Source organism: Rutidosis leptorrhynchoides, chromosome 5 (assembly GCF_046630445.1).
Source record: "Rutidosis leptorrhynchoides isolate AG116_Rl617_1_P2 chromosome 5, CSIRO_AGI_Rlap_v1, whole genome shotgun sequence".
Classification (NCBI taxonomy): Eukaryota; Viridiplantae; Streptophyta; class Magnoliopsida; order Asterales; family Asteraceae; genus Rutidosis; species Rutidosis leptorrhynchoides.
This window is the reverse complement of record NC_092337.1, coordinates 349,623,590-349,650,411: the sequence shown is the minus strand read 5'-3', so window position 1 is coordinate 349,650,411 and position 26,822 is coordinate 349,623,590. Positions and strand designations below refer to the sequence as shown.

At 33.7% G+C, this 26,822-nt stretch overlaps 1 protein-coding gene across 1 annotated transcript; it reads left to right on the top strand.

The window, feature by feature from the left end:
• The first annotated feature begins 15,840 nt into the window (after nucleotides 1-15,840).
• LOC139848085 (single-stranded DNA-binding protein WHY1, chloroplastic-like) lies at nucleotides 15,841-21,515 on the top strand. Its single transcript, XM_071837814.1, has 7 exons — nucleotides 15,841-16,192; nucleotides 16,285-16,379; nucleotides 16,477-16,569; nucleotides 20,651-20,745; nucleotides 20,839-20,912; nucleotides 21,013-21,101; nucleotides 21,228-21,515. The coding sequence occupies exons 1-7, from the start codon at nucleotides 15,976-15,978 to the stop codon at nucleotides 21,345-21,347; spliced, it is 783 nt and encodes a 260-aa protein (XP_071693915.1). The 5' UTR covers nucleotides 15,841-15,975; the 3' UTR covers nucleotides 21,348-21,515.
• The last annotated feature ends 5,307 nt before the right edge of the window (nucleotides 21,516-26,822 follow it).

Genomic DNA, 26,822 nt, shown 5'->3' with positions numbered 1-26,822 from the left:
ATTATTGATAAGAAACGTCTCGAAATTACAAGAGTAGAAGATTCAAAACGCAAAGTACAAGATATTAAATTGTACGCAAGGACGTTCGAAAATCCGGAACCGGGACCAGAGTCAACTCTCAACGCTCGACGCAACGGACTAAAAATTACAAGTCAACTATGCACATAAATATAATATAATATTTAAATAATTCTTATAATTATTTAATATATTATATTTATTTATAAAACCGTCGGCAGAAGAAAACAACCAAATATGAGCCTCCCCAGTTGGCCATGCGATCGCATGGCTTGGAAGGCATAAATCCATGCGATCGCATGAGCCCCAGTTCCAGCCCACATGCCTATAAAAATCGAGCTTTGGTGCACCACAAAACCATCTATCTTTCTCTTCTCTCATATACGTAAATATATATAATTTATATTTTAATTTTAATTTTAATTTTAAATCCTAATAATAAGGGTATGTTAGCGAATGTTGTAAGGGTGTAAGTCGAAATTCTGTCCGTGTAACGCTACGCTATTTTTAATCATTGTAAGTTATGTTCAACCTTTTTAATTTAATGTCTCGTAGCTAAGTTATTATTATGCTTATTTAATCCGAAGTAATAATGATGTTGGGCTAATTACTAAAATTGGGTAATTGGGCTTTGTACCATAATTGGGGTTTGGACAAAAGAACGACACTTGTGGAAATTAGACTATGGGCTATTAATGGGCTTTATATTTGTTTAACTAAATGATAGTTTGTTAATGTTAATATAAAGATTTACAATTGGGCGTCCCTATAAATTACCATATACACTCGATCGGACACGATGGGCGGGGTATTTATATGTACGAATAATCGTTCATTTAACCGGACACGGGAATGGATTAATAGCCACTAGAATAATTAAAACAGGGGTGAAATTATGTACAAGGACACTTGGTATAATTGATAACAAAATATTAAAACCTTGGGTTACACTCAGTCGACATCCTGGTGTAATTATTAAACAAAGTATTAAAATCTTGTTACAGTTTAAGTCCCCAATTAGTTGGAATATTTAACTTCGGGTATAAGGATAATTTGACGAGGACACTCGCACTTTATATTTATGACTGATGGACTGTTATGGACAAAAACCGGACGGACATATTAAATAATCCATGACAAAGGACAATTAACCCATGGGCATAAAACTAAAATCAACACGTCAAACATCATGATTACGAAAGTTTAAATAAGCATAATTCTTTTATTTCATATTTAATTTCCTTTATTTTATATTTAATTGCACTTCTAATTATCGCATTTTATTTATTGTTATTGTATTTAATTGCACTTTTAATTATCGTACTTTTTAATTATCGCAAGTTTATTTTATCGCACTTTTATTATTCGCAATTTCATTATCGTTATTTACTTTACGCTTTAAATTAAGTCTTGTATTTATTTATTATTTTTACATTTGGTTTTAACTGCGACTGAAGTTTTAAAATTGACAAACCGGTCATTAAACGGTAAAAACCCCCCTTTATACTAATAATATTACTTATATATATATATTTGTATTTTTATAAAAGTAAACTAATATAGCGTTAAGCTTTGTTTAAAGATTTCCCTGTGGAACGAACCGGGCTTACTAAAAACTACACTACTGTACGATTAGGTACACTGCCTATAAGTGTTGTAGCAAGGTTTAAGTATATCCATTCTCTAAATAAATAAATATCTTGTGTAAAATTGTATCGTATTTAATAGATTTTCTTGTAAAAATATAAGCTATTTTATATACACCTCGCGAAACATCAGTAAGTTTGCAAGTTATTGTATAAAGGTTTGAATATGATATTAATTTTTTTTTGTGATTAGTTTTTCATATAGAATTGTAGTAGTTGAAATGGTATGTTAGCTACTAAGTATGAACTTAACGGGTAGGTACTACCCGAATTAAAGAGTATAAAACGCTAATATGAAGAAAGAGCTTTTATAAATAAGTTCATATTACGCTACAAAATACTATTGACTATTCTTGATATTCTATATGATTAACTCGTTTCATTTAACTATTTTGAAGGAAATGGCACCGACTACTCGACACACCATGAATATGAGCGAAGAGGAATTTCGTGCCTTTCTTGCTTCAAACATAGCCACAGTACAGGCTGCGCTACATACCAACAATAACCTTGGATCTAGCAGTATAGGAAATCGTGTAGGATGCACCTACAAAGAATTCACTGCCTGCAAACCTTTGGAATTTGATGGAACCGAAGGACCGATCGGATTGAAAAGGTGGACCGAGAAGGTCGAATCGGTGTTTGCCATAAGTAAGTGTACTGAAGAGGACAAAGTGAAGTACGCTACGCATACCTTCACAGGTTCTGCATTAACATGGTGTAATACCTATCTAGAGCAAGTGGGACAAGATGATGCTTACGCACTACCGTGGTCAGCATTCAAGCACTTGATGAACGAGAAGTACCGTCCCAGAACCGAGGTCAATAAGCTCAAGACAGAACTTAGAGGGTTACGAACCCAAGGATTTGATATTACCACGTACTAAAGACGATTCACAGAATTATGCCTATTGTGTCCGGGAGCGTTCGAAGATGAGGAAGAGAAGATCGACGCGTTTGTGAAAGGATTACCGGAAAGAATCCAAGAAGATATAAGTTCACACGAGCCCGCCTCCATACAACAGGCATGTAGAATGGCTCACAAACTAGTGAACTAGATTGAAGAAAGAATTAAAGAACAGACTGCTGAAGAGGCCAATGTGAAGCAAGTCAAAAGAAAGTGGGAGGAAAACGGAGATAAGAATCACCAATACAACAACAACAGCAATTACAACAATAATCGCAACAACTATCCCAACAATCGCAACATCAATCGCAACTACAACAAACAGCCCAACAACAACAACAACAACAACAACAACAACAACAACAACAACTACAACAATCATCCCAACAACAATAATAACCGCAACAACAACAACAATCAGAAGCAACTATGCCAAAGGTGTGAAAAGTATCACTAGGGGTTCTGCACCAAATTTTGTAACAACTGTAAAAGAAATGGTCATAGCGCAGTGAAGTGTGAGGTCTACGGACCAGGGGTTAACAGAACGAAAGGAACAAATGGTGTCGGAACGAGTAATGGCGGAACAAGTAGTGTCGGAGCAAGTTATGCCAATGTAGTTTGTTATAAATGTGGAAAACCGGGCCACATTATTAGAAATTGCCCGAACCAGGAGAACACGAATGGACAAGGCCGCGGAAGAGGTTTCAATATTAATGCTGCAGAGGCACAGGAAGACCCGGAGCTTGTTACGGGTACGTTTCTTATTGACAATAAATCTGCTTACGTTTTATTTGATTCGGGTGCGGATAGAAGCTATATGAGTAGAGATTTTTGTGCTAAATTAAGTTGTCCATTGACGCCTTTAGATAGTAAATTTTTACTCGAATTAGCAAATGGTAAATTAATTTCAGCAGATAATATATATCGGAATCGAGAAATTAAACTGGTTAGCGAAACATTTAAGATTGACTTGATACCAGTAGAGTTAGGGAGTTTTGATGTGATAATCGGTATGGACTGGTTGAAAGAAGTGAAAGCAGAGATCGTTTGTTACAAAAATGCAATTCGCATTATACGAGAAAAAGGAAAACCCTTAATGGTGTACGGAGAAAAGGGCAACACGAAGCTACATCTTATTAGTAATTTGAAGGCACAAAAACTAATAAGAAAAGGTTGCTATGCTGTTCTAGCACACGTCGATAAAGTACAAACTGAAGAAAAGAGCATCAATGATGTTCCCGTCGCAAAAGAATTTTCTGATGTATTTCCGAAAGAATTACCGGGATTACCCCCACATCGATCCGTTGAATTTCAAATAGATCTTGTACCAGGAGCTGCACCAATAGCTCATGCTCCTTACAGACTCGAACCCAGCGAGATGAAAGAACTGCAAAGCCAATTACAAGAACTTTTAGAGCGTGGTTTCATTCGACCAAGCACATCACCGTGGGGAGCTCCTGTTTTGTTTGTCAAGAAGAAAGATGGTACATTCAGGTTGTGTATCGACTACCGAGAGTTGAACAAACTTACCATCAAGAACCGCTACCCACTACCGAGAATCGACGACTTATTTAATTAACTACAAGGCTCGTCTGTTTATTCAAATATTGACTTACGTTCCGGGTATCATCAAATGCGGGTGAAAGAAGATGATGTTCCAAAGACTGCTTTCAGAACACGTTACGGTCATTACGAGTTTATGGTCATGCCGTTTGGTTTAACTAATGCACCAGCTGTGTTCATGGACCTTATGAACCGAGTGTGTGGACCATACCTTGACAAGTTTGTCATTGTTTTCATTGATGACATACTTATTTACTCAAAGAATGACCAAGAACACGGTGAACATTTGAGAAAGGTGTTAGAAGTATTGAGGAAGGAAGAATTGTACGCTAAGTTTTCAAAGTGTGCATTTTGGTTGGAAGAAGTTCAATTCCTCGGTCACATAGTGAACAAAGAAGGTATTAAGGTGGATCCGGTAAAGATAGAAGCTGTTGAAAAGTGGAAAACCTCAAAAACTCCAAAACACATACGCCAGTTTTTAGAACTAGCTGGTTACTACAGAAGGTTCATCCAAGACTTTTCCAGAATAGCAAAACCCTTGACTGCATTAACGCATAAAGGGAAGAAATTTGAATGGAAGGATGAACAAGAGAAAGCGTTTCAGTTATTGAAGAAAAAGCTAACTACGGCACCTATATTGTCATTGCCTGAAGGGAATGATGATTTTGTGATTTATTGTGACGCATCAAAGCAATGTCTCGGTTGTGTATTAATGCAACGAACGAAGGTGATTGCTTATGCATCTAGACAATTGAATATTCACGAACAAAATTATACGACGCATGATTTGGAATTAGGCGCGGTTGTTTTTGCATTAAAGACTTGGAGGCACTACTTATATGGGGTCAAAAGTATTATATATACCGACCACAAAAGTCTTCAACACATATTTAATCAGAAACAACTGAATATGAGACAGCGTAGGTGGATTGAATTGTTGAATGATTACGACTTTGAGATTCGTTACCACCCGGGGAAGGCAAATGTGGTAGCCGACGCCTTGAACAGGAAGGACATAGAATCCATTCGAGTAAAATCTATGAATATAATGATTCACAATAACCTTACTACTCAAATAAAGGAGGCGCAACAACGAGTTTTAAAAGAGGAAAATTTAAAGGATGAAATACCCAAAGGATCGGAGAAGCGTCTTAATATTCAGGAAGACGGAACCCAATATAGGGCTGAAAGGATTTGGGTACCAAAATTTGGAGATATGAGAGAAATGGTACTTAGAGAAGCTCATAAAACCAGATACTCAATACATCCTGGAACGGGGAAGATGTACAAGGATCTCAAGAAACATTTTTGGTGGCTGGGTATGAAAGCCGATGTTGCTAAATACGTAGGAGAATGTTTGACGTGTTCTAAGGTCAAAGCTGAGCATCAGAAACCATCAGGTCTACTTCAACAACTTGAAATCCCGGAATGGAAATGGGAAAACATTACCATGGATTTCATTACTAAATTGCCAAGGACTGCAAGTGGTTATGATACTATTTGGGTAATAGGATCGTCTCACCAAGTCAGCACACTTTCTGCCAATAAGAGAAGATGACAAGATGGAGAAGTTAGCACGACTGTATTTGAAGGAAGTCGTCTCCAGATATGGAATACCAATCTCTATTATCTCTGATAGGGATGGCAGATTTATTTCAAGATTCTGGAAGACATTACAGCAAGCATTAGGAACTCGTCTAGACATGAGACATTACAAACGCTTGAAGACATGCTACGAGCATGTATTATTGATTTCGAAAACAGTTGGGATCGACATCTACCGTTAGCAGAATTTTCCTACAACAACAACTATCATTCAAGCATTGAGATGACGCCGTTTGAAGCACTTTATGGTAGAAAGTGCAGGTATCCGATTTGTTGGAGTGAAGTGGGGGATAGACAGATTACGAGCCCGGAGATAATACAAGAAACTACCGAGAAGATCATCCAAATTCAACAACGGTTGAAAATCGCCCAAAGTCGACAAAAGAGCTACGCCGACATTAAAAGAAAAGACATAGAATTTGAAATTGGAGAAATGGTCATGCTTAAGGTTGCACCTTGGAAAGGTGTTGTTCGATTTGGTAAACGGGGGAAATTAAATCCAAGGTATATTGGACCATTCAAGATTATTGATCGTGTCGGACCAGTAGCTTACCGACTTGAGTTACCTCAACAACTTGCGAATGTACATAACACTTTCCACGTCTCGAATTTGAAGAAATGTTTTGCTAAAGAAGATCTCACTATTCTGTTGGACGAAATCCAAATCAATGAAAAACTTCAATTCATTGAAGAACCCGTCGAAATAATGGATCGTGAGGTTAAGAGACTTAAACAAAATAAGATACCGATTGTTAAGGTTCGATGGAATGCTCGTAGAGGACCCGAGTTCACCTGGGAACGAGAAGATTAGATGAATAAGAAATACCCGCATTTATTTCCAGAAGATACGTCAACATCTCCAACTGCTTAAAATTTTGGGACGAAATTTATTTAACTGGTAGGTACTGTAGTGACCCGAACTTTTCCATGTTTTTATATATATTAAATGAAATTGGTATTTACATGATTAAGTGTTTCCAACATATTAAGCAATCAAACTTGTTAAGACTTGATTAATTGAAATAGGTTTCATATAGACAATTGACCACCCAAGTTGACCGGTGATTCACGAACGTTAAAACTTGTAAAAACTATATGATGACATATATATGGTTATATATATAGTTAACATGATATTATGATATGTAAACATATCATTAAGTATATTAATAATGAACTACATATGTAAAAACAAGACTACTAACTTAATGATTTTGAAACGAGACATATATGTAACGATTATCGTTGTAACGACATTTAATGTATATATATCATATTAAGAGATATTCGTACATCATAATATCATGATAATATAATAATTTAAAATCTCATTTGATATTATAAACATTGGGTTAACAACATTTAACAAGATCGTTAACCTAAAGGTTTCAAAACAACACTTACATGTAACGACTAACGATGACTTAACGACTCAGTTAAAATGTATATACATGTAGTGTTTTAATATGTATTCATACACTTTAAAAAGACTTCAAGACACTTATCAAAATACTTCTACTTAACAAAAATGCTTACAATTACATCCTCGTTCAGTTTCATCAACAATTCTACTCGTATGCACCCGTATTCGTACTCGTACAATACAAAGCTTTTAGATGTATGTACTATTGGTATATATACTCCAATGATCAGCTCTTAGCAACCCATGTGAGTCACCTAACACATGTGGGAACCATCATTTGGTAACTAGCATGAAATATCTCATAAAATTACAAAAATATGAGTAATCATTCAAGACTTATTTACATGAAAACAAAATTACATATCCTTTATATCTAATCCATACACCAACGACCAAAAACATCTACAAACACTTTCATTATTCAATTTTCTTCATCTAATTAATCTCTCTCAAGTTCTATCTTCAAGTTCTAAGTATTCTTCATAAATTCTACAAGTTCTAGTTTCATAAAATTAAGAATACTTCCAAGTTTGCTAGCTTACTTCCAATCTTGTAGATTGATCATCCAACCTTAAGAAATCTTTATTATTTACAGTAAGATATCTTTCTAATACAAGGTAATACCCATATTCAAACTTTGATTTAATTTCTATAACTATAACAATCTTATTTCGAGTGGAAATCTTACTTGAACTTGTTTTCGTGTCATGATTCTGCTTCATGAACTTTCAAGCCATCCAAGGATCCTTTGAAGCTAGATCCATTTTTCTCATTTTCAGTAGCTTTATCCAGAAAACTTGAGGTAGTAATGATGTTCATAACATCATTCAATTCATACATATAAAACTATCTTATTCGAAGGTTTAAACTTGTAATCACTAGAACATAGTTTAGTTAATTCTAAACTTGTTCGCAAACAAAAGTTAATCCTTCTAACTTGACTTTTAAAATAAACTAAACACATGTTCTATATCTATATGATATGCTAACTTAATGATTTAAAACCTGGAAAAATGAAGAACACTGTAAAACCGGACATACGCCGTCGTAGTAACACCGCGGGCTGTTTTGGGTTAGTTAATTAAAAACTATGACAAACTTTGATTTAAAAGTTGTTCTTCTGGAAAAATGATTTTTCTTATGAACATGAAACTATATCCAAAAATCATGGTTAAACTCAAAGTGGAAGTATGTTTTCTAAAATGGTCATCTAGAAGTCGTTCTTTCGACTGAAATGACTACCTTTATAAAAATGACTTGTAACTTATATTTCCGACTATAAACCTATACTTTTTCTGTCTAGATTCATAAAATAGAGTTCAATATGAAACCATAGCAATTTGATTCACTCAAAACGGATTTAAAATGAAGAAGTTATGGGTAAAACAAGATTGGATAATTTTTCTTGTTGTAGCAACGTGAAAATTGGTAACAAATCTATATTAATCATATCCTAGCTAACTTATATTGCATTATACATGTATTCTAATATATTATGTAATCTTGGAATACCATAGACACGTATGCAAATGTTTTGAAATATCATATCGACCCATGTGTATATATTATTTGGAACAACCATAGACACTCTATATGCAGTAATGTGGGAGTTAGCTATACAGGGTTGAGGTTGATTCCAAAAATATATATACTTTGAGTTGTGATCTAGCCTGGGACGTGTATACACTGGGTCGTGGATTGATTCAAGATAATATATATCAATTTTTTTTCTGTACATCTAACGTTGGACAACTAGTTGTAGGTTACTAACGAGGACATCTGACTTAATAAACTTAAAACATCAAAATGTATAAAAAGTGTTGTAAATATATTTTGAATATACTTTGATATATATGTACATATATGTTATAGGTTCGTGAATCAACCAGTGGCCAAGTCTTACTTCCCGACGAAGTAAAAATTTGTGAAAGTGAGTTATAGTCCCACTTTTAAAATATAATATTTTTGGGATGAGAATACATGCAGGTTTTATAAATGATTTACAAAATAGACACAAGTACGTGAAACTACATTCTATGGTTGAATTATCGAAATCGAATATGCCCCTTTTTATTAACTCTGGTAATCTAAGAATTAGGGAACAGACACCCTAATTGACGCGAATCCTAAAGATAGATCTATTGGGCCTAACAAACCCCATCCAAAGTACTGGATGCTTTAGTACTTCGAAATTTATATCATATCCGAAGGGTGTCCCGGAATGATGGGGATATTCTTATATATGCATCTTGTTAATGTCGGTTACCAGGTGTTCACCATATGAATGATTTTTATCTCTATGTATGGGATGTATATTGAAATATGAAATCTTGTGGTCTGTTGTTACGATTTGATATATATAGGTTAAACCTATAACTCACCAACATTTTTGTTGACGTTTAAAGCATGTTTATTCTCAGGTGAATATTAAGAGCTTCCGCTGTTGCATACTAAAATAAGGACAAGATTTGGAGTCCATGTTTGTATGATATTATGTAAAAACTGCATTCAAGAAACATATGTCGATGTAATATATTTCTATTGTAAACCATTATGTAATGGTCGTGTGTAAACAGTATATTTTAGATTATCATTATTTGATAATCTACGTAATGCTTTTGAAACCTTTATTGATAAAATAAAGGTTATGGTTGTTAATGAATGCAGTCTTTGAAAAACGTCTCATATAGAGGTCAAAATCTCGCAACGAAATCAATTAATATGGAATGTTTATAATCAATATGAACGGGACATTTCACTTGACGGGTAGGCCTCGGGATCAACCCCTCTGATACCATGTTAATGAAATCCCCGTCAAGGAGACTTGTCGTGTACTTGAGGCCCTCCTAAGCTTATATGCATACATTTGGTTCACTCATTTTCTTATGTGGGACATGACTTGCACACCTTAACCGACCGATTATACTCCAACAATCACCCCCTTAATCGGTTAATCCTGCTACTTGCTGCATGCTACGTGCTACATGCGACTGTAAGGTTGCAATCAAGCCCTTTCTTTCATCCTCTTGCGCCCGGTTTACTTGCTCTGTGCTCCGGCTCTGATACCACGTTGTAGAATAGAACCCCGTAGGTATTATGCTATTATTGATGTCAATATATAGAGAGTAAATGAAACCCTAGAAGCCCTAAACCCACAAACGGGCCGGACTATACTAAACAGGCCTCACATAATCTATACTCTAACAAATACTTCACCTTTACCATCACCTTCTTTGGCATGACAACTTTCATCGAATAAAAAACAAACCAACGAAAAAAAACAAGGATATAACCACGCAACCAAACTATAACTACCAACTAAAATAAAGGCTGAAACAAACCAAACAAAAAGAACCAAAGCAAAACAAAAGAACCAAGAACATGGAAATACAAAACAAAAGAGAACAAGAAAGCACAAATTTGAAACCGACTACAAGACTGCAACACTAAGAGCCAAATGAACCATCACCACCAAACATTATGTCCATATATGTGCTGAACTTCTCCACCTCGGCACTGACCTTCATATCCTTTGAAACCGGCTTGATGAGTTTGTCTTTCCCTTTAGCAAAATGAATAGCTTTACACGAACGAGAAAATAAATAAAACTCCAAATCATGTCATATCCAAACATCCTCCACTTGGGCACCATCAACTGTGACAGAATTGATATAATATAAACGATCTTCCTCTACACCTTGGTGGGTTCGACATATACATGTATTTATGAATTATTGTTAAGAATACAAGGAATAAATACAAAAACAATAAGAATTATAACTGATTTTCCAATTCTATAGAAAACATAATATTGTCTAAATATGTACAGATCTTTAACTTGTTCTCCAAGTAGGCGTAATCATGGTCATGATCACGTTATTACGCCTTCCTGTCTTCATATACTCTAACACCCCCTCAAGTAAAGAGGTGGCTAGCAAACACAAGCTTGGTTCGAAACGATTAAAAACATCGGACTAGGCAAGGTCTTGATTGTTCGTCTTTCAAAATGTCCTAATTCAACGTGTGTCATAACTCAACGCGTGGTGTGCTACCCGAGCACGTCAGATGATGCTTCTTCAAGGGTTATCCTAATGACACACATGGTGATAAACCTCACTATCTGTAACGACCCAGCAAAAACGTCATTGACGGCGTCGTTAACTTAGGACCCGTTACGCGATCATAGTCCCTAAATGAGACGCGTTTGACCAAAATTATGTCGCATTCATTTGAAACGTAGAAGACTTACAGAGTTTAGTTTACCAAATGGTTCGACAACAAGTTTAAGTTTACCAAAGTAATAAATTAGAAATGAAATAACTTGCGACATAATTATTTGAAAATCACGGTTGCTATAAATGGCGTAAGTAGGTATGCTTTAAGTTTGAGTCCAAAGGTGCTATCCCTAGCGTATGCATGTAAGGTTGACCCCAAGCAAGAAATCAAAGTGTGCGGAAGCATGTATCAAGTAGCCAATCAAGAACCTGAGAAACATATAGAAAACTGTCAACGAAAAAAGTTGGTGAAATCATAGGTGTATTTGTAAACGTTGTTTTTAAACCACAAGATTTTGTATTTCCATAAAGTTGATTATCCAAATCATTTGCATTCCAAAAGTTGTTGTTGTTCGCGAGCACCCAATTTTCAAGACTTAACTGTACACGAACCCCATAAACATAGTGTTAGAACCTACACTTATCCCCGAAAATACATTTCATCCGCCAACGGTCGCACCGTCCGAATGAGGGTTTGTCAAACCCGTATGGCCACATAACATAAGTTCACGTTTACACCCTGCAAGTGTAACTAATGATAATTGAATTGAGGCTTTTTGTTCTAACTCGCCCGTGGAATGTTTGTTTTCGTACTTGTGTTCAAAGCATAAAAGTAAGTAGTATAAAATGTATATGTTTCTCATCCAATGATTTAAAAGAGTAAAAGTTGTTGAAAAGATGGGACTATGATCTCACCGTAGTTGCACGTCAAAGTATTTAAAATTATACGTTGTGCAAATGAAAGTTGCTTAGCCTTGACCTAAACAAGTAAGTTATATTAATACCGGTAACACGAGGTCCGTCAAAGTTGTTCAATTAGTCCTATGGCTCGTTACAACTCGATTAAATAGCATGTGAGTCACGTTGTCAAGTTTCATGCAAGAATCAAGTATAAAAGAAGATTAGAACGATTGCATAAGTATTTGGTTAAGTTTGACTAAAAGTCAAAATTGGTCAAAGTCAAAATCAAAGTCAACGAGGTCGGGTATCCGAAAATTTTTCTTCAATTAGTAATCATATATAAACATGTTGACCAAGTTTCATGTTAATCGGAGGTGCGTAGCATAGTTAGAATTAAACGTGAAAACGCAAGTTTGGACAGCCCCTGACAGGCCATCTGGACGGCGTCCAAAATGGCTGGACGGCGTCCAGTAAAGAAGGCCTGGACGGCATCCAAAAACACCTGGGTTGCTGAATGCTGAAAATTTTCTAAATGTCGAGCCAAACTTCAATCAAACACAATTTATGAACCGTAAACCTTCAAAACACGTATCTTATATCGTTGGAAAGGTAATTTGACGAGGGAAACAACTAAACACATTTCATAAATCAAATTCACCATTTACAATAACAAAATCCTCGTCGAATGATCATTAAAAGTTCATTATCAAAGTTTCAAGTTCGTAAAACGCATTTCATGATTCGGGAACTTACTACACACATATAACATGCCGTTTCGTAGGTAATTACGCATACAATGCAACTAAACACTTACCAACAACATTGCAAAGCATTTGGTGCATCAAAGTTCGTTTTAAAATCTATCAAACTCTAACCAAGAATCATGAAATCAATAATTTTGTAAATGAAGTTTTTCTAAATCAACCTACATACCAAAACGAAGCTAATGATGCTAGTAACACATTTAACACATGAGCTTTAACATTTAACAACATTAAATCACCCAAAACTCAAGATTAAACACACCCATTTTCAAGTTCATGCTAGTTTATGCAAAATAACAAGATCGAGCAATTAAATCACATATTCATGCTAGACTCGAGCCATAGACACTAACTAACACACTTTTAAGTTTAAAGGTCTAATTTATGAAAATTAGAGATTTTGAAAAGCTTACCCCAAGCTATGAAATTGGTACCAAATCGTAGAGGATGAAGAGAGGATCACAAATATGTCGTCGGATTTGTTGTGAGCTTCCTAGATGTGAAATAGATGATGAATCTTTGTTTGAAGAAATGAGAGAAAAAGTGGAAGTAAGAAAGAAGAGATAAGAGAGAAATGAGAGGTGGGAGGTGGGTGGTGGTTGACTAGTCAACCACTAGTTATATTTTTGGTCAATTGGCAAAGTTAGTCCCTCGAGTTTAAAAGCGGGTGCGTGAATTAACCGAACGAATTATTTTAAAAACGCTAGAGTAAAAGAGAGATGTTATAATTAAATAACGAAGTTATTGAAATGCTAGTTAATGGAAGGTATGAATCTAGATAACGAAAGATATTATCTAAAAAAGACGGGCGTTAAAATAAATTAACGGAAAAAGGCGGATTATTACACTATCATAGGGCCATTATGGCCGTGACGATAACAACAACAGAAGAAGAACACGAAGATGGTGGTGGTGGAGGGCTGTCGGCGGTTGTAGAGACTGCGACACGATAATGGCATGACTCGATCTCTTTTTAAAACCGCTGAGCATCTGATACCATAACAAAATTGATAGAATATAAACGATCTTCCTCCACACCTTTGTGGACTCGGCATATACATGTATTTATAGTTAAGAATACAAGAAATAATAACAGAAACTAAATCTCTAAGAATTATAGCTGATTTCCCAATTCTATAGGAAATATAATATTATCTAAATATGTATAGATCTTCCACTTATTCTCCAAGTAGACGTGATCATGGTCATTATCACGTGATTACGCCTGCGTGTCTTCATAGACTCTAACAAAATTGTAGCAACAACTAGAGGGTGTCCCTCAAAGAAAATGACCCAGAATCTTAAAACAAATATCGATTGAACCTTCAAGTTCTTCTTCAACTACAATACTTTTAGGGACATCGCCACCCGAACCATCAGAAACCTTCACACCACGAGAGTGATATCGCCTTTTTTCAAACTATTTTACGGCGATACTCTTTCCTTATAAGCAAAATTACGCCTTATTCCCAACATTTTATGTGTTTGTAATAGTACGTATGGTTTTATAGGTAAAAAGATGGAAAATGATGGAGAAAAGAGCTAAAATGACAAAGGTTGAAAGATATGGATGCATGGAGGAAAAGTCAAGAAATTCAAGTTCCAGCCAAACAGCCGCCATCTATACCTCTAACTGCCAACTATTATGTTCACCAGAAGTTCCCTAGAAAGTCTAAAGGAGCCGCCGGCTATTTAGAAAGTTTAAAGAGCCGCCGTCTATTTAGTAAACAGCCGCCAACTATATTAGTAAACAGCCGTAGGCTAGTCCCTTATCTGCCGGTTGATTCATGGTCCAAGGATGAATGAGATGCAGGCTAAATGCTAAGCCGCCTTGTGAATTTTGAAGGAAGGAAAACGCTAAAAGTTTTCGAGCCGCCAGCTATGAAGGCAATTGGTCATGTAATGTAAATAGGCAAGGGGATTCTGTTTTGTCTTTGTATTTGGTGCTTAGATGTTATAGTTCGCTTCGTGTGAGCTAGTGGTGTGCATGGTACGGGAAAAAACAGAAAAAACCGAGGACCAGACCGAACCGGGCCGGAACCGAACCGGACCGAGGAGTTTCGGTACGGTCCATGGTCCTTAATTTTCATATTTTTCGGTCTTCGGTACGGGACGGACCGAACCCGAAATTTCGAGAATTGTACCGGACCGAGAGGTTTGTTATTTTGTGTAATTTACTTATGTAGAACCAATAAAGTTACTTCTGTAAAAATTAAAATCCTAGCAATCACATACAATATTAAAATATTTACTTCTAACATATATAATAGTTTTATAATTTGAACTATATAGTGTACACAACAATCACATATAAAAAATTTCAAAATTATGATTACTTCAAATGCAAATATAATGTAAAGTTTAAGATAGTTGTTATAACTGGAGATATCATTATCAATATATTTGGCTTTTAAATTGGAAACCTTTATATGGAGTAACTAGCCAAGAACCTATTGTTAAAACTAGAAAATGATGTTATGAATTGTATATATGTAATATGCTGATATGTAGGATGTGCACAATAGTTACGAGTCGAAAGGCGTATATGACAATAAAATAATACGAGTATACTGTATCATGATCGAGCTGGACAATTAATGACTACAAAATAATATGAGTACTTTATTATAAGCTTAATCACGAATGATTACAAAATATATATGATCAATAGTGACAACAATAAAAAAATAACAAAAAGGTAAAAGTGGAACAGTTCTTTTCATGGAATCGAACCGAAAATTATGGAACTGAACTGAGCCGAACCGAAATTATTTGGTACGGTCCTTGGTACGACTTCCTTCAGTAATTTGGGACTTCGGACGAAACCGAACCGAATTAGTTTAGGACGTAACCTCATTTTAAATAAAGCTAGCTTTTCAATAAAAAAGAAAATTGAAATAAAACTATGAACAATTGTAAGGTACTAGTAAAACTTTAAACCCTTCACAAATAAATAAAGTGATGCGGGTTCCAACTTGAAGGGTTTATCAAGAAAAAAGAGGTGACGACCTCCCGACGAGCTTTTTAGGTTCCGATACATTTTCTCACCGTCACCGGTTAATCAACCAACAACTCCGTTAAACTAACGGTGATAATGTTAAATCTTTCAATATCTTCAACAACAACAACATCACCACCAAGATCTTGTATCATCCAAAACCCTAAATCCCCTTTAACCTTAAACCCCAAAATCTATTCTCCATCTAACATCAATTTCATAAACACCATTTCAACAAAAAAACCCACTTTCAAATGTCAATATTCCGACCAACAACAACAACAACAAACATCGCACTCTCAACCCAGACTAGGTAATTTTTTTAATTTATTTAAATTAATTTTATCTTTAAATTAGTAAACTTTAAACTGAAATTGAAATGGGTTTGTTTGAATTGATGTGTAGATGTAACTCCAAAGGTGTTCATTGGGCATTCGATTTATAAAGGGAAGGCTGCTCTTACGGTGGAACCTCGCCCACCTGAATTTGCCCCTTTAGATGTATGTATGCTTTTATGTAATTTCTTTATTCTTTATTTTATGAAATATATCTGTGGAAAATGGTTTTTGATTGATTTGGGGGTGGTTGTTTGTTCAGTCAGGGGCATTTAAGTTAACAAAAGAGGGGTTTGTGTTGCTTCAATTTGCGCCTGCTGCTGGTGTTCGTCAATATGACTGGAGTCGAAAACAGGTACTTTCATTTTTCTTATTATTTTGTTGGATGATATTTATTTATTATAGTTTTTGAATAAATAAACATTCATGTTTTAGATATGTAGACAATTTCTTTATAATAATCAAGGTTGCAAAAAATGCTAGTTGTGGAGTAACTGGTTAGGATCTTGGACGGAGTAATAGACAAATCTGGGATTAATCGGATGTTGACTTAGTTTGACCGTTTGAATCTCTACTTTTACTGATTAATCCTAATCCCCGCTTTATGGTGACGGACTAATTGGATGTTGAGAAATTTATCCTGATTAATTTCCGGTGACTGGGTTGAACAATTTTGACTGTTTTTGATTAATTAGTTTGGACCTTTTTTAAAAACCGAGTATTTTCGAGTCTTACAACACTGATAATAATAATAATTTTTGTTCGGTGGATGGATAGTTAACCAATTAAACTTGAAATATAATCGTGTCGAAATTCGAAGATGACTACTTCACCTTAAATTTAGTAATTGATATTATTATGTTTATTCTTTAAAAATCTATGTTAGTAAAGCAACTTCTTGGCTATAACTTAATTATTTTGAATGAGCACGCGATATATTATGTAATTTGTATGTAAGCATATGGTAACGAATTAAACATTTTGTCACCCACACAATTCCCAAAATTCACATAATATTTCCAACATAATACTTCTCATTTATCAATTATATATTAGCACTTTTAAAATTTACAAAGGTCCTTTAAAGGATTCAAGAACTGGATTCTTAGTCATGATTACATGAATAACCACAGCTTCATAGTTCTTCAATTTATTATCATGAGCACCGTTTTTAGCTGCGATCGTTAGGTTGTACCTTATTGTATATCCTTGAAGAACATTACCTTTTACCAAATGGTGGAATACCAATTTGGTGTTGGCCTTGTAATTGTGTTTTTCCACTGCAAACTTCCCGTATTTCTCCATCCTTGTATCCGTCAAATTCTTGATTGGGACCCACTCATCGACATATTGCCTGGCACCAAGTGAAGGGGATACGTTTATAAAAATGGAAACTAAGACGGTGACTAGTATTGTGAATAGAAGAGATTGATTGTTTAAAGCCATCGTGTGTAAGAAAGATGTGGGATAAGAGAGTGAAATAGAAATTTGGTGAGTTGTTGAGTGCGTTTTTTCTGGACTTTATAGGAGTGAATGGTAAGAATCATGTGATATGTGATATATGTTTTAAAAAATAGGATTTTGGGTAAATTTGTTTGTATCTAGGATAAATTTTTCTTTTTATTCTAAATATATAAATGGGCGGTGGAGTTGTTGCGGGTTTTTGGACTTTTATAGTAATAAAGCTCACATGTATTATGTGTAAATTTTCTTACACGGCAAGGATCATGTGAGATATAGGAAAAATTCTAAAAATAGGATATTGGTATTATAAATTTGTTTATAGGTCAATTTACTTTCATGAAAGATGAAGAGAATTTCAAGGGGTTTATGTATGATAGCTGTAAAGTTCACTTTTAATATGATCATGTAAATTATGTTACATGATGAGGATCATGTGAGGTATGGGAGTATATATTCTATAAATGGGATTTTGTATTTATAAAGTTGTTTATATTGTAATTTGTTTTTCCATTTTAATTATAGGATTATTTAGTTAGGTTGAATAACATTAATACTGAAAAAGAATTAATTTAGATATAAATTTACATATGTATTTATGAAATATTTAATTTTGGTTATAGGATATAAAAGTTTTTTTTTTTCTTTAAGCGAAAACTGAAAATGAAAATCTAATAATAGATGAAAAGTTGGGGTCATCACAAATTCACGTGAGTTAGTATTGTATGGTGTATTCTCATAATAAACATGAGATACTCGCCATCACACGTTCATATGATATATAATTTAGAAGTTTGGCTTAAAACTTATAAACAGCTCTAAAAAACAAAGCTCAGCAAGAAACCTATCACGGTTAACTAGTTCAGTTTTATTGGTAAATAAATATATGTAAATGTTAAATTCTTTATAATATTAGACAGGGTTGTGTCGCAAGTCGGGGACGAGTTCACCGGGACCGAGTTGGCGTTGGCTAACGTTGACTTTTAATAATAAAGAAATTAAACATATATATGGTACACATGAATATATCAAACATAAATTTTTCAAATGTAGATATAGGGCCCAAAATTGAATTTTAAAAATATTAAATTTTGACCAACTTTGACTTTGACTAACTATGACCGACTCAGCCCATCTAATTTTAACAATATTAAAATTTTGACCAACTTTGACTTTGACTATGACTAACTATGACCTGCTCAGCTCCGACTTTGACCCGACTTCTTTGCGTTGACCGACTTATTTGCGTTGACCGACTTATTAGGCGTTTTTGGGCGAAGCGGAACGGGTTAGTCCCCAAACCGACGTCCTTGATTTAATGCATTTTTGGGTCTCGGGTCGGTCTAGCCAAACCTGAAAAAACCTATCAAAGAACTGAACAGAAGATCATTATATAAGTTATGCTTGTGTATTATTACTTGAGTAATTATTTTGCATTAGTTATATCTCTTTTTTCTAGGTAAAAGTACCATGACTATTTTTAGACGTGGCCAATTTTATGGTTATAGTTGTCAAAAGTCCAATTTAGTTGGTTAAAGTTGGATTTATTAGTTTGAAATCAGTCAAAATAGGTCAAATAAAGTCAAAATCAAAGTTGGTCAATGTTCGACTAGTCCCCGACTTGGTTTAATTGTCCATACAAGGTTACAATCGACTAGTCCCCGTCTTGCAACTTTTATAACCTTGCTTTTCTATAGATATCTCAGTCAATAGTAAAACAAGTGATTACGAGAAACTTAATATCCAATTTACAATTTTACTTTCTCGTATTAAATGATCAACTTATGATAGAGTTCATTTAGTTAAATTATTTACTTTACATGTTTGAACTTTGAAATTGATTATACAAGCTTTAAGTTTACGCCCTTTAGTATTTGTTTGTCAATATATATCTATAATGTGTGCCCAACGGTTCCCCATGTACTTTTTGTCATGGGATTGTGTCATGGGATAGGGAGACTGATGCAGGATTCGATAAATGCCTTAATAATGGACTAAAAATTGTTGGGTTTAATGGGTTTATACGAATTGGGCTGCATGAATATTGGGATCAAAAGTATGGGCATGGAAAATGTAGACGTGGCATAGGATAGTAACAGAAGCATCTTGAAGTTTGAAAGTAGATAGAATTTGTTTCATGTTTATCTTAATTAGTTTAATGTTTATCTTTTATCTTTTATTTGTTTTCCAAGTTTTTAGCAAAAGGTACGGTATTTATATCTTGTTTCATTGTATTGGGAAGTTTAGTTTTGATATTAATAATTTCATTGAATAAAAAGCCGAGGCTTTTGTTTATCCTATTTGTGTTCATCAATCATTAATTTCTGTTTGGCCGCGATTTCTTTGCATTAGAGAGGTCATGGGTTCGATCCTTAGGGATGACATAATTTTATTTAAAACAATTGAACACCAGTAAATGGCGGTATATATTGACCCTATAGGGAGGTTTTACCAGATTCGTTCACGGACCTCTACCCAGGTTACCTAATGGATGTGTTCCTGGGTACCGTCGATCTGGTTCGGGTTTCCGCCCGAATGTGTGTGATACGTGCAAATGATGAGGGTCGTTGAAATAAATGATCTACTGATGCCACAAAAATCGCCGTTAAAAAAAAATATGTATTTATAATGTGATACGCTGTGGATAATTTCTGTTTGTGTATATATGTGCATTTATGTATGTCTCCCTGCATATCAAGGTTAATGTATGTATATATGTATATTATACATATGTTAATTTACATATATTTGTTAGTTTTCATAAATCATATTGAATTTTAGCTTACAATAGATGTATTTTTTTTTGGTAGAAGATATAGCATGTATACCATGATCATTTTAAGGGTAACTGAAACTGTGGACTTTTGTCTACAATATAACATCACAAGTATCTGTTCCGTATATTTCGCACATGATACATTTTCTTTTTTTGATAATATTAGCTCCGAGTTATAATATTTATCTTGTAATATCAGGTATTCTCGTTATCAGTTACAGAAATCGGAAGTATCATCAGTCTTGGTTCTAGGGATTCATGTGAATTCTTTCATGATCCTTTTAAAGGAAAAAGGTCTATATATATATTTAACAAATGATCACTATATCAACTTACAAGGTTATTTAGGTCTTTTCATTTGGTTAAATCATATCATATTTTTTGCAGTGATGAAGGTAGGGTTAGGAAGGTTTTGAAGGTGGAGCCTCTTCCAGATGGATCTGGCCACTTCTTTAATCTCAGTAAAATTTCCTATTCACTATTCTTAATATTCTCTGTTCGGTTTTTAATAAATTAGTTTACTAGTTTATAATATTAACTAAATGATTATATTAACTGAAGGTGTGCAAAACAAGCTAATAAACATGGATGAGAGCATCTATATCCCTGTCACAAAGGCCGAGTTTGCAATTCTCGTCTCAGCTTTCAATGTATTCTCATATTCAAAATTATTAATTAATGATAAATATTTTTACAATCAAACTTTGTTCATTAAAGATATAACTTCTATGTAGTAATAATAATGACAATTTTCTAACAATTTGTATGGTATGCAGTTTGCTGTGCCGTACCTTTTGGGTTGGCATACGTTTGCAAATTCCATAAGGCCTGAAGATGCAAGTCGTTTGAACAATGCTAATTCGCGATCTGGTGCTGACTTAGAATGGAGTAGATAGTTATTGTCCGTTTCAATCACGCAAATGTATCATGAAGACGTTTTAGTTTTTATGTAATCGTGTTATGCCTTTCAGGGTCTTATTTAACTTTTGTAACTTGGAAGTTTTTAAATATCTTTGATTCGTGTAATTTGTTGTTCAACTATGAAATGTATTAAAGTTCTCGTTTAGAGATGGTTTTATGAAGCAGAAAGATTAAGGGGCATGTTTATTTTTCCTGAACACAGATCTCAAGTGTCTACATAGTTTCTAAGTTCCATTAATTACTTATTATGTGCATAAGATATCCAAACACTAATTATAAATATGAATATATGGAAGGATCCATCTCCTACACAAACTATCATAAGATAGCCCAATAGTTGAAACCCTGATATTCTTGCAAGAGGTCGCAGGGTCGATTATTATGATGGTCAAGAAATGGTTGGAAATGTTTAGGGACTAATCTCGATTGACTGCTTATAGTATAGTATAGTATAGTATAGTATAGTATAGTATAGTATAGTATAGTATAGTATGGTATGAAGTTGAATTACTCGATCTCCGAATAACTCGAATAGCTTACTAATTTTTTTTCATCTCCTACACAAGTAACCAAAGTGTTGGAAACATGGATGAAAAATTTGCCTACATTGTGCAGAAACTTGTGTGAAGTTATGGAATTGACAATGAACCAAGAACAAGACCGGGTTACTAGCAAAATGGGTATTTTTGGGTTTAGTAAGTCCATAAAATAAATCGAAAGATCGGATATTCATGTTGACTCAAAAAATATGCTTAATATAAATTAGTGTTGTTTCGTATGCAACCTGAAATTATGCATGTTATTGGTATTAACTATTTTTTTATTGTTATACTTATAATTATAATAATTAAGTTTGACCTTTTAATTTTGCAAAATAAAAATGAATTTTAATAATTAAGTTTGGTAATAAAATAGAAGGCAATTCCAGTGCTGTGTATATTTGCATATTAGGCCTCCCAGGTTCAATTCCTCTTAACAAGCTTTTTATTTTTATTTTCATTAACCTACTAATGTCAACATCTCCATTCCCCTCTTTTTATTCCTGCTGGAGGTCCTCTTGAAAATTATCTCTCCACCCTCGACTAAAGAAGGGATGACTTTTTCTCCCCATGGGTGGAGAATTCTTTCTCTACATCTTAGTGGAGAAATAACTCCTCTTTTAGTATAGGATAGATGAAGGATTTTCTACATCTCACTTCCTCCATACCTCGCAACCGCGGGATTAGGTGTCGTTGTTCGGTTTTAAATTTGGTTTCGAACCGAACTCAAAAAATTCAAAACCGAAAACCAAACCGAAGATCAAATTTTGAATTCGATTTCTGTTTTTATCGATCCAGAAATCATTTTCATATTCAGTTTGATTTAACTAGTTTAGATTCGATTCAGTATCAGAATTAACGTTTCAAACTTAATATTAAACACCCCTGGTTAAAAGGTCAAACGACATGTACAATTCATGATTTACAAGTTATTCGTTACTGTTATCAATTAGTATAAAAGTTTATAAGACCTTACTGCTGGATTAAGTTGATTTTATATTGGTTAGTTGTTCTAAGTGAGATATAAATCTTTGACATAGAGTCCCTAGTCATTTTCTTATGACATGACAAATAGGTAATGTAGTCATAGCTACTAACTTATCATTTATTAAAATTGTTATATTATCATATAATGGTCAACTAATCACTTACAATTTTTTAGATTAGAAATAAAAATGTATTCTATGTAAGAGTAGGTTAAATTTGACGTTAATATTTCATGTTTTACTACTAAAGTTTAGGTTTAGTTGTATACAAATTAAATATAAATCAATCTAAGCATATAGTGCTTTCCCATATAATATAATCAAATTGTAACTATATATATATATATATATATATATATATATATATATATATATATATATATATATATATATATATATATATATATATATATATATATATATATATATATATATATATATAAAAGGTTGCAGGACCGGTCCCGAAAATTTAAGGGCCTAGAACGAGGTGAAAAAAAGTGCTTAGGCCCTAATAAATAATATAAACTATTAAAAAGAAAAAAGCCCTTCGCTCTTGCTAGAATGTTAGTGTACTTTAATTTTTTTTTTCCAAGGCCTGATTGTTGTTTTTGGACCTATTGTGTTTTGTCTTTGCTGCTTAAGTTGTGTTTTCATAGTTCCTCCACTTCTCAAATCTCAGATTATATATGTATATATAAAATAAATTTGGCCCCTGAAAATCGTAGGCACGGAGCGGTCGATCACATTGTTCCCCCTCCGCATCATTATAAGAAATGACACCACCACCACCACCACTACCACCATCACCACCACCACTTTCTAGGGGGAGCTAATCATCATCCAATGCTTTGGATAGTATTTTTCTAGGAGGAGCTTTGTAAATATGTTTTCTCCCTTGTTTTGATCTTCAATAGTTATGATAGGGGGAGGTAACTGATTGATATCTAGTCTTATGTCAAGGGGGAGCATATTAATTTTCTTTGGGCATTTCAAAATGATGATTTAATTAATTGTATATCACATTTTGAAGGGGAGAAAAATAATGAAAAATTGATTTTTGAAAAGTGAAAACATAAACATTGTCTTTAATTTGTTAAAATTCATTTCGGCTTGTATACATCTCAGTATACAACCCGCTCAACAATTGGTATCACTGAAAATTTGTACATTGTTCTTGTAATATAACAAGTACAAATCTCATTTTCTCTAAATCCTAAAAAGTTCAAAAGATTAAAAATAAAAAAGATTTGATATTTCTTGAATAAATGTTAATTTTTAACACATGTCCGAATCTGACAGCAAACAGTTGCAATTCGGACAGTCTCAAAACTCAGATTCTCTCAATCATATTTTATTTTATTGAAAATGAAGAACTTGTGATTTTCTCAATTCAGATGATCCAAAATTGTGTGAAAAATAAATAAATGGACTCAAAATAACTGAGGTTCGCTCAATTAAAGGCCCATTAATGAGAGATTGGCACAACCCAAATTCAAAATTAGATTCAGACTACAAATTGAGGTCAAAAAGTCAAACAAGATTACGTTTTTCAAAATCCTCTCAACTGCAAATCATCCGAATCTGACTTAATCGTGCGAATCTGACTCAAGTCGAAAACACACACATGGTAAATCCTATTTTAATACTTGTTTTTCATTTAAAAGAACAGATCTCAACCGTTTATGATCGTTCAAAACAAGATATACCAGTATATTAATGATTAGATTACAAACAAAGTTTAAATTTAAATGTGCGAATCTGATGCAAGTGTACGAATTAGTATACTTGAACAGATTCGTACATCTTGTTGTTGTTTATATGTGAATAAATGATGGATGATAAGTGGATCTAGAAAATAGACGAATAAGATTGCATGATTAATGATAATGCTAAAAACGAACATATATTTCATAGCATTATTCCTCAAGAAAGACAAGCTTTTAGTTGCAATTGTTCTATTTACAAGTGATATTCGTTTAAATAATAAAAGGTGAAGACAAAAGACAGATTCGACGAATTGAAGACGCAAACGACCAAAAAGCTCAAAAGTACAAAAGACAATCAAAGAGGTTCCAATTATTGATAAGAAACGTCTCGAAATTACAAGAGTACAAGATTCAAAACGCAAAGTACAAGATATTAAATTGTACGCAAGGACGTTCGAAAATCCGGAACCGGGACCAGAGTCAACTCTCAACGCTCGACGCAACGGACTAAAAATTACAAGTTAACTATGCACATAAATATAATATAATATTTAAATAATTCTTATAATTATTTATATATTATAATAAATAATAAAAACCGTCGGCAAGAAAGACTCCAAAGGGACTGAGCTGTAATTTCATTCTCCGCGACTCGCGGAGTTTGAAGGCAAAAATGCCGCGAGTCGCGGAGGCCCAAAAATCGAAAATCCCTATAAAGCTCGCGCATTCTGATCGTAAAAATTCACCAAATATATATCTCTCTCTCTCAATATATCGTATATATTTATATTTATATTTTAATTTTAATTTTAATTTTAATTATAATTCTAATAATAAGGGTATGTTAGCAAATGTTGTAAGGGTGTAAGTCGAAATTCTGTCCGTGTAACGCTACGCTATTTTTAATCATTGTAAGTTATGTTCAACCTTTTTACATTAATGTCTCGTAGCTAAGTTATTATTATGCTTATTTAAAACGAAGTAATCATGATGTTGGGCTAATTACTAAAATTGGGTAATTGGGCTTTGTACCATAATTGGGGTTTGGACAAAAGAACGACACTTGTGGAAATTAGACTATGGGCTATTAATGGGCTTTATATTTGTTTAACTAAATGATAGTTTGTTAATGTTAATATAAAGATTTACAATTGGGCGTCCCTATAAATTACCATATACACTTAATCGGACACGATGGGCGAGGTATTTATATGTACGAATAATCGTTCATTTAACCGGACACGGGAATGGATTAATAGCCACTAGAATAATTAAAACAGGGGTGAAATTACATTCAAGGGTAATTGGTGTAATTGTTAACAAAGTAGTAAAACCTTGGTTTACACGCAGTCGATAACCTGGTGTATTCATTAAACAAAGTATTAAAACCTTGTTACAATTCGAATCCCCAATTAGTTGGAATAATTAACTTCGGGTATAAGAATAATTTGATGAGGACACTCGCACTTTATATTTATGACTGATGGACTGTTATGGACAAAAACCAGACGGACATATTAAATAATCCAGGACAAAGGACAATTAACCCATGGGCATAAAACTAAAATCAACACGTCAAACATCATGATTACGGAAGTTTAAATAAGCATAATTCTTTTATTTCATATTTAATTTCCTTTATTTTATATTTAATTGCACTTCTAATTATCGCATTTTTATTGTTATTATATTTAATCGCACTTTTAATTATCGTCCTTTTTAATTATCGCAAGTTTATTTTATCGCACTTTTATTATTCGAAATTTCATTATCGTTATTTATTTTACGCTTTAAATTAAGTCTTTTATTTATTTAATATTTTACATTAGGTTTTAACTGCGACTAAAGTTTTAAAATCGACAAACCGGTCATTAAACGGTAAAAACCCCCCTTTATAATAATAATATTACTTATATATATGTTTGTATTTTTATAAAAGTAAATTAATATAGCGTTGAGCTTTGTTTAAAAAAAGATTCCCTGTGGAACGAACCAGACTTACTAAAAACTACACTACTGTACGATTAGGTACACTGCCTATAAGTGTTGTAGCAAGGTTTAAGTATATCCATTCTATAAATAAATAAATATCTTGTGTAAAATTGTATCGTATTTAATAGTTTTTCCTAGTAAAATATAAACTATTTCGTATACCTTAGCTTTGACCATCAAGTATTTTTGGCGCCGCTGCCGGGGAACTTTCTAAACGCCGGAAGCAC

Excerpts from the sequence above, each read along its gene's own strand:
- LOC139848085 (XM_071837814.1), top strand. The coding sequence starts at position 15,976 with ATGTTAAATCTTTCAATATCTTCAACAACAACAACATCACCACCAAGA. Across the intron at positions 16,570-20,650 it reads ATGACTGGAGTCGAAAACAG|GTATTCTCGTTATCAGTTAC; the intron begins GTACTTTCATTT and ends TTGTAATATCAG. Across the intron at positions 20,913-21,012 it reads TGGCCACTTCTTTAATCTCA|GTGTGCAAAACAAGCTAATA; the intron begins GTAAAATTTCCT and ends TATTAACTGAAG.